The sequence below is a fragment of the Lagenorhynchus albirostris genome, chromosome 2 (assembly GCF_949774975.1).
Source record: "Lagenorhynchus albirostris chromosome 2, mLagAlb1.1, whole genome shotgun sequence".
Classification (NCBI taxonomy): Eukaryota; Metazoa; Chordata; class Mammalia; order Artiodactyla; family Delphinidae; genus Lagenorhynchus; species Lagenorhynchus albirostris.
The window spans coordinates 75,737,029-75,746,541 of record NC_083096.1 but is presented as its reverse complement, the minus strand read 5'-3'; the positions used below and the strand labels follow the sequence as shown (position 1 = coordinate 75,746,541).

At 41.8% G+C, this 9,513-nt stretch overlaps 1 protein-coding gene across 1 annotated transcript; it reads left to right on the top strand.

The window, feature by feature from the left end:
* The first annotated feature begins 8,439 nt into the window (after window positions 1-8,439).
* On the top strand, window positions 8,440-9,308 carry PRR9 (proline rich 9). Its single transcript, XM_060142342.1, has 2 exons — window positions 8,440-8,473; window positions 8,938-9,308. Exon 2 carries the CDS (start codon window positions 8,958-8,960, stop codon window positions 9,306-9,308), a length of 351 nt encoding a protein of 116 aa, XP_059998325.1. The 5' UTR covers window positions 8,440-8,473; window positions 8,938-8,957.
* The last annotated feature ends 205 nt before the right edge of the window (window positions 9,309-9,513 follow it).

Below are 9,513 nucleotides of genomic sequence, written 5' to 3'. Positions count from 1 at the left end.
TAGGTCTTTTATTTGCTTGGGTCCTGTGAGTGAGATTTTGAAGAAGCATCCAGTGGAAATGCCTGAAAATGGCCATATGAGCCCTTGACCCAGACAGACCCCAAGCTTTAGGCATAAATTCTCCCCATGGATGAAGACAAGATGAGCAAGGTGGACCTTATCTCTCACCACATCCTGAGCCAGTTTGGGTAGACAAGGAACCCAGTCCTAGTTTTGAGACAGAAATAACGTTTTATGAATGTTCTTTTGTGGCTGCCTTTAAGAAGAGAGATATGGAGTGATAACTAGAGACTTCTGGGAAGATGGCGGAAGAGTAAGACGCAGAGATCACCTTCCTCCCCACAGATACACCAGAAAAACATCTACACATGGAACAACTCCTACAGAACACCTAGTGAACGCTGGCAGAAGACCTCAGACCTCCCAAAAGGCAAGAACCCCCCCCACACACACACACACGTACCTGGGTAGGGCAAAAGAAAAAACAGAAACAAAAGAATAGGGACGGGACCTGCACCAGTGGGAGGGAGCTGTGAAGGAGGAAAAGTTTCCACACGCTAGGAAGCCCCTTCTCAGGCGGAGACTGCAGGTGGCAGAGGCGGGGAGCTTCGGAGCCGCGGAGGAGAGCACAGCAACAGGGGTGCAGAGGGCAAAGCGGGGAGATTCCCTGCACAGAGGATCAGTGCTGACCGGCACTCACCAGTCCGAGAGGCTTGTCTGCTCACCCGCCGGGGCGGACGAGAGCGCAGGGAGAGGACTGGGGTTGGTGGCGTGAACACAGCCTGAACGGGTTAGTGCACCACGGGGGGGCCAGGAGGGAGTCCGGGAAAAGGTCTGGAGCTGCCAAAGAGGCAACAGACTTTTGCTTCCCTCTTTGTTTCCTGGTGCGCGAGGAGAGGGGATTAAGAGAGCTGCTTAAAGGAGCTCCAGAGACGCGTGTGAGCTGCGGCTAAAAGCGCGGACCCCAGAGACGGGCAGGAGACGCTAAGGCTGCTGCTGCCGCCACCAAGAAGCCTGTGTGCGGGCACAGGTCACTATCCACACCTCCTTTCCGGGGAGCCTGTGCAGCCCGCCACTGCCGGGTTCCCGGGATCCAGGGACAACTTCCCCGGGAGAACGCACGGCGAGCCTCAGGCTGGTGCAACGTCACGCTGGCCTCTGCCACTGCAGGCTCGCCCCGCACTCCGTGCCCCTCCCTCCCCCCAGCCTGAGTGAGCCAGAGCCCCCGAATCAGCGGCTCCTTTAACCCCGTCCTGTCTGAGCGGAAGAACAGACGCCCTCCAGCGACCTACACGCAGAGGTGGAGCCAAATCTGGGAGCTGTAGAACAAAGAAGAGAAAGGGAAATCTCTCCCAGCAGCCACAGAAGCAGCGGATTAAAGCTCCACAATCAACTTGATGTACCTGCATCTGTGGAATACATGAATAGACAACGAGTCATCCCAAATTGAGGACGTGATCTTTGAGAGGAAGATTTATTATTCTTTCCCCTTTTCCTTTTTTTGTGTGTATGTGTATGCTTCTGTGTGAGATTTTGTCTGTATAGCTTTGCTTCCACCATTTGTCTGAGGGTTCTATCCATCCTGTTTTTTTTTCTTAATAATTACTTTTTATTTTAATAACTGTATTTTATTTTACTTTACCTTCATTCTTTCTTTCCTTCCTTCCCTCCTTTAGACAACGAATCATCCCAAATTGAGGAGGTGGACTTTGAGAGCAAGATTTATGATTTTTTCCTCTTTTCCTCTTTTTCTGAGTGTGTATGTGTATGATTCTGTGTGAGATTTTGTCTGTATAGCTTTGCTTCCACCATTTGTTCCAGGTTCTATCCATCCATTTTTTTGGGTTTTTTCCTCTTAATAATTATTTTTTATTTTAATAACTTCATTATATTTTATCTAACTTTATTTTATTTTACTTTGTCTTCTTTCTTTTTTTCTTTCCTTCCCTCCTTCCTTCCTTCCTCCCTCCCTCCCTCTCTCCTTCCTTTCTTTCTTTGTACTTCTACTAATTCTTTCTTTCTACTTTTTCTCCCTTTTCTTCTGAGCCGTGGGGATGAAAGGTTCTTGGTGCTGCAGCCAGGAGTTAGTGCTGTGCCTCTGAGGTGGGAGAGCCAACTCCAGGACACTGGTCCACAAGAGGCCTCCCAGCTGCACATAATATCAAACGGTGAACATCTCCCAGAGATCTCCATCTCAACGCCAGCACCCAGCTTCACTCAACGACCAGCAAGCTACAGTGCTGGACATCCTATGCCAAACAACTAGCAAGACAGGAACACAACCCCACCCACTAGCAGAGAGGCTGCCCAAAATCATAATAGGTCTACAGACACTCCAAAACACACAACCAGACATGGACCTGCCCACCAGAAAGACAAGATCCAGTCTCATCCACCAGAACACAGCCACTAGTCCCCTCCACCAGGAAGCCTACACAACCCACTGAACCAACCTTAGCCACTAGGAACAGACACCAAAAACAACAGGAACTACGAACCTTCAGCCTGCAAAAAGGAGACCCCAAACACAGTAAGATAAGCTAAATGAGAAGACAGAAAAACACACAGCAGATGAAGGAGCAAGATAAAAACCCACCAGACCTAAGAAATGAAGAGGAAATAGGCAGTCTACCTGAAAAAGAATTCAGAATAATGATAGTAAAGATGATCCAAAATCTTGGAAATAAAATAGACAAAATGCAAGAAACATTTAACAAGGACGTAGAAGAACTAAAGACGAAACAAACAATGATCAACAACACAATAAATGAAATGAAAAATACTCTAGATGGGATCAATAGCAGAATAACTGAGGCAGAAGAACGGATAAGTGACCTGGAAGATAAAATAGTGGAAATAACTAATGCAGAGCAGAATAAAGAAAAAAGAATGAAAAGAAATGAGCACAGTCTCAGAGACCTCTGGAACAACATTAAACGCACCAACATTCGAATTATAGGGGTTCCAGAAGAAGGAGAGAGAAAGAAAGGGACTGAGAAAATATTTGAAGAGATTATAGTTGAAAACTTCCCTAATATGGGAAAGGAAATAGTTAATCAACTACAGGAAGCACAGAGAGTCCCATACAGTATAAATCCAAGGAGAAATATGCCAAGACACATATTAATCAAACTGTCAAAAATTAAATACAAAGAAAACATATTAAAAGCAGCAAGGGAAAAACAACAAATAACACACAAGGGCATCTCCATAAGGTTAACAGCTGATCTTTCAGCAGAAACTCTGAAAGCCAGAAGAGAGGGGCAGGACATATTTAAAGTGATGAAGGAGAAAAACCTGCAACCAAGATTACTCTACCCAGGAAGGATCTCATTCAGATTTGATGGAGAAATTAAAACCTTTACAGACAAGCAAAAGCTGAGAGAGTTCAGCACCACCAAACCAGCTCTACAACAACTGCTAAAGGAACTTCTCTAGGCAAGAAACACAAGAGAAGGAAAAGACCTACAATAGCAAACCCAAAACAATTAAGAAAATGGGAATGGGAACATACATATCGATAATTACCTTAAATATAAATGGACTAAATGCTCCCACCGAAAGACACAGATTGGCTGAATGGATACAAAAACAAGACACATATATTTGCTGCATACAAGAGACCCACTTCAGACCTAGGGACACATACAGACTGAAAGCAAGGGGATGGAAAAAGATATTCCATGCAAATGGAAACCAAAAGAAAGCTGGAGTAGCAATTCTCATATCAGAAAAAATAGACTTTAAAAAAAGACTATTAGAAGAGACAAAGAAGGACACTACATAATGATCAAGGGATCGATCCAAGAGGAAGATATAACAATTGTAAATATTTATGCACCCAACATAGGAGCGCCTCAATACATAAGGCAAATACTAACAGCCATTAAAGGGGAAATCGATAGTAACACATTCATAATAGGGGACTTTAACACCCCACTTTCACCAATGGACAGATGACCCAAAATGAAAGTAAATAAGGAAACACAAGCTTTAAATGACACATTAAACAAGATGGACTTAATTGATATTTATAGGACATTCCATCCAAAAACAACAGAATACACATTTTTCTCAAGTACTCATGGAACATTCTCCAGGATAGATCATATCTTGGGTCACAAATCAAGCCTTGGTAAATTTAAGAAAATTGAAATTGTATCAAGTATCTTTTCCGACCACAATGCTATGAGACTAGATATCAATTACAGGAAAAGATCTGTAAAAAATACAAACACATGAAGGCTAAACAATACACTACTTAATAACGAAGTGATCACTGAAGAAATCAAAGAGGAAATCAAAAAATACCTAGAAACAAATGACAATGGAGGCACGACGACTCAAAATCTATGAGATGTAGCAAAAGCAGTTCTAAGAGGGAAGTATATAGCAATACAATCCTACCTTAAAAAACAGGAAACATCTCGAATAAACAACCTAAATTTGCACCTAAAGCAATTAGAGAAAGAAGAACAAAAAAACCCCAAAGTTAGCAGAAGGAAAGAAATCATAAAAATCAGATCAGAACTAAATGAAAAAGAAATGAAGGACACGATAGCAAAGATGAATAAAACTAAAAGCTGGTTCTTTGAGAAGATAAACAAAATTGATAAACCATTAGCCAGACTCATCAAGAAAAAAAGGGAGAAGACTGAAATCAATAGAATTAGAAATGAAAAAGGAGAAGGAACAACTGACACTGCAGAAATACAAAAGATCATGAGAGATTACTACAAGCAACTCTATGCCAATAAAATGGACAACCTGGAAGAAATGGACAAATTCTTAGAAATGCACAACATGCCAAGACTGAATCAGGAAGAAATAGAAAATATGAACAGACCAATCACAAGCACTGAAATTGAAACTGTGATTAAAAATCTTCAAACAAACAAAAGCCCAGGACCAGATGGCTTCACAGGCGAATTCTATCAAACATTTAGAGAAGAGCTATCACCTCTCCTTCTCAAACTCTTCCAAAATATAGCAGAGGGAGGAACACTCCCCAACTCATTCTACGAGGCCACCATCACCCTGATACCAAAACCAGACAAGGATGTCACAAAGAAAGGAAACTACAGGCCAGTATCACTGATGAACATAGATGCAAAAATCCTCAACAAAATACTAGCAAACAGAATCCAACAGCACATTAAATGGATCATACACCATGATCAAGTGGGGTTTATTCCAGGAATGCAAGGATTCTTCAATATACGCAAATCAATCAACGTGATACACCCTCTTAACAAATTGAAGGAGAAAAACCATATGATCATCTCAATAGATGCAGAGAAAGCTTTCAACAAAATTCAACACCCATTTATGATAAAAACCCTGCAGAAAGTAGGCATAGAGGGAACTTTCCTCAACATAATAAACGTCATATATGACAAACCCACAGCCAACATCGTCCTCAATGGTGAAAAACTGAAAGCATTTCCACTAAGATCAGGAACAAGACAAGGTTGCCCACTCTCACCACTCTTATTCAACAGAGTTTTGGAAGCTTTAGCCACAGCAATTGGAGAAGAAAAGGAAATAAAAGGAATCCAAATCGGAAAGGAAGAAGTAAAGCTGTCACTCTTTGCAGATGACATGATACTATACATAGAGAATCCTAAAGATGCTACCAGAAAACTACTATAGATAATCAATGAATTTGGTAAAGTAGCAGGATACAAAATTAATGCACAGAAATCTCTGGCATTCCTATCCACTAAGGATGAAAAATCTGAAAGTGAAATCAAGAAAACACTCCCATTTACCATTGCAACAAAAAGAATAAAATATCTAGGAATAAACCTACCTAAGGAGACAAAAGACCTGTATGCAGAAAATTATAAGACACTGATGAAAGAAATTAAAGAAGATACAAATAGATGGAAAGATATACCATGTTCTTGGATTGGAAGAATCAACATTGTGAAAATGACTCTACTACCCAAAGCAATCTACAGATTCAATGCAATCCCTATCAAACTACCACTGGCATTTTTCACAGAACTAGAACACAAAAGTTCACAATTTGTATGGAAACACAAAAGACCCCGAATAGCCAAAGCAATATTGAGAACGAAAAACGGAGCTGGAGGAATCAGGCTTCCTGACTGCAGACTATACTACAAAGCTACAGTAATCAAGACAGTATGGTACTGGCACAAAAACAGAAATGTAGATCAATGGAACAGGATAGAAAGCCCAGAGATAAACCCACGCACGTATGGTCACCTTATCTTTGATAAAGGAGGCAGGAATGTACAGTGGAGAAAGGACAGCCTCTTCAATAAGTGGTGCTGGGAAAACTGGACAACTACATGTAAAAGTATGAGATTAGATCACTCCCTAACACCATACACAAAAATAAGCTCAAAATGGATTAAAGACCTAAATGTAAGGCCAGAAACTATCAAACTCTTAGAGGAAAGCATAGGCAGGACACTCTATAACATAAATCACAGCAAGGTCCTTTTTGACCCACCTCCTAGAGTAATGGAAATAAAAACAAAAATAAACAAATGGGACCTAATGAAACTTAAAACCTTTTTTGCAACAAAGGAAACCATAAACAAGACCAAAAGACAACCCTCAGAATGGGAGAAAATATTTGCAAAAGAAGTGACGGACATAGGATTAATCTCCAAAATACACAAGCAGCTCATGTAGCTCAATATCAAAAAAACAAACAACCCAATCCAAAAATGGGCAGAAGACCTAAATAGACATTTCTCCAAAGAAGATATACAGACTGCCAACAAACACATGAAAGAATGCTCAACATCACTAATCATTAGAGAAATGCAAATCAAAACTACAATGAGATATCATCTCACACCAGTCAGAATGGCCATCATCAAAAAATCTAGAAACAATAAATGCTGGAGAGGGTGTGGAGAAAAGGGAACCCTCTTACACTGTTGGTGGGAATGTAAATTGATACAGCCACTGTGGAGAACAGTATGGAGGTTCCTTAAAAAACTACAAATAGAACTACCATATGACCCAGCAATCCCACTACTGGGCATATACCCTGAGAAAACCATAATTCAAAAGGAGTCATGTACCAAAATGTTCATTGCAGCTCTATTTACAATAGCCCAGAGATGGAAACAACCTAAGTGTCCATCATCGGATGAATGGATAAAGAAGATGTGGCACATATATACAATGGAATATTACTCAGCCATAAAAAGAAACGAAATTGAGCTATTTGTAATGAGGTGGATAGACCTAGAGTCTGTCATACAGAGTGAAGTAAGTCAGAAGGAGAAAGACAAATACCGTATGCTAACACATATATATGGAATTTAAGAAAAAAAAATGTCATGAAAAACCTAGGGGTAAAGCAGGAATAAAGATGCAGAACTCTTAGAGAACGGACTTGAGGTTATGGGGAGGGGGAAGGGTGAGCTGTGACAGGGCGAGAGAGAGTCATGGGCATATACACACTAACAAACGCAGTAAGGTAGATAGCTAGTGGGAAGCAGCTGCATGGCACAGGGATATTGGCTTGGTGCTTTGTGACAGCCTGGAGGGGTGGGATGGGGAGGGTGGGAGGGAGGTAGACGCAACAGGGAAGACATATGGGAACATATGTTTATGTATGACTGATTCACTTTGTTATAAAGCAGAAACTAACACACCATTGTAAAGCAATTATACCCCAATAAAGATGTAAAAAAAAAAAAAAAAAAGAAGAAGCGAAATTGAGCTATTTGTAATGAGGTGGATATACCTAGAGTCTGTCATACAGAGTGAAGTAAGTCAGAAAGAGAAAGACAAATACCATATGCTAACACATATATATGGAATTTAAGAAAAAAAAATGTCATGAAGAACCTAGGGGTAAGACAGGAATAAAGACACAGACCTACTAGAGAATGGACTTGAGGGTATGGGGAGGGGGAAGGGTAAACTGTGACAAAGCGAGAGAGAGGCATGGACATATATACACTACCAAACGTAATGTAGATAGCTAGTGGGAAGCAGCCGTATAGCACAGGGAGATCAGCTCGGTGCTTTGTGACCACCTGGAGGGGTGGGATAGGGAGGGTGGGAGGGAGGGAGACGCAAGCAGGAAGAGATATGGGAACATATGTATATATATAACTGATTCATTTTGTTGTGAATCTGAAACTAACATACCATTGTAAAGCAATTATACTCAATAAAAATAAAATAAAAATTAAAAAAATAAATAAATAAAGAAGAGAGATATGACAGAAGCCCCTCCCTGCTGAGGCCTGATGAGGACCCAGAGGTCAAAATGGAGGCTGATTAACAGGCATCCCAAGCAGTGACTCAATCCATGGCAATTTCAGAGGAAGCTTGTTATGGTGACTCCACAATTAAGACCTCAGCCCACGTGGCCAGTCTGTCTTGCAGGAGGCTGGACCAAGCACTATATAAAAGTCCCTACCAGGCTAGCCTCCTCCATCCACATCCTTTGTTGAGGGTTGTTGAAGATCAGGTAAGTGAGGACATCTGTGCCCTCTCTCTCCCTTTCTGCTCTGTGACGGGGAAGCTACTATCCTCTTCCTCTACTGGACTGTAGTTTATTCTGATTTTTGAAGTGGTTTGCCATTTCTTGGGCTTCTCAAGCCATTCTGTGTATTCTACCTAGTCTCCTGCATCTAATTTTCAAAAAGATTAGTCAAATAGGAGAGAATGAAAAGACCCATGGAAGGATTGGGTTTAGGAGTTTGGGCCTATAGATATTGACAAAATCTCTGAGAATATCCCCACCTAGGAGACGGGTGTCAGAGAGAGCTGAAGTAGGGATAGAAAAGAGAAAGGAATAAAAATCAGCAGAGAAATGAGCTCTTAGTGTTAATAATCATTCGCTCCCCGTTCCCCTCTAACAATCCTTCATCCCGCCAATTCCCAGCCTGTTACTGTTAATGCAAATAATTTCAAAGCTTGTGTTTGTTGCAGGTCCTGCAAATCACCCTAGGATGTCCTTTAATAAGCAGCAGTGCAAACAGCCATGTGTGCCTCCTCCAAGTCTTCAAAAGACCCAAGGGCATTGCCAGGCAAAGGCTGAGGAGGTGTGCCTCCCCCCATGCCAGCACCCTTGCCAAAAGAAGTGCCCAGTGCAAGCTCAAGAGGTGCATCTTCCTCAGTGCCAGGAGTTAAACCAAGAAAACTTCTTACAGCAAGGCCAAGACCCATGCCTACCTCTATGTCAAGACCAAAGCCCACCTCAGTGTGTGGAGACATGCCAGGAGATATCTCAGATAAAACGTGTGGAGGTTTGCCCACAGAAAGTCCAGGAGAAGTGCTTACCCCCTGGCAAGGGAAAGTAGCTGCTCATAATGCCATTTGGGGGTCAAGAAGATGATCCCAGCCCAACTCCAACCCCTGTCATGATGACCTTCTCCTATAGGTACGTCTATGTGCACCCTGCTCTTGCCTCCTGGCTTCTTCAGTATTCCAGGACTTGGTCTGTGTCTCTGAAGACAGTTCTTTCTGTACTTCCTCAACCTCTGTGAATAAATGTTGTCAACAATC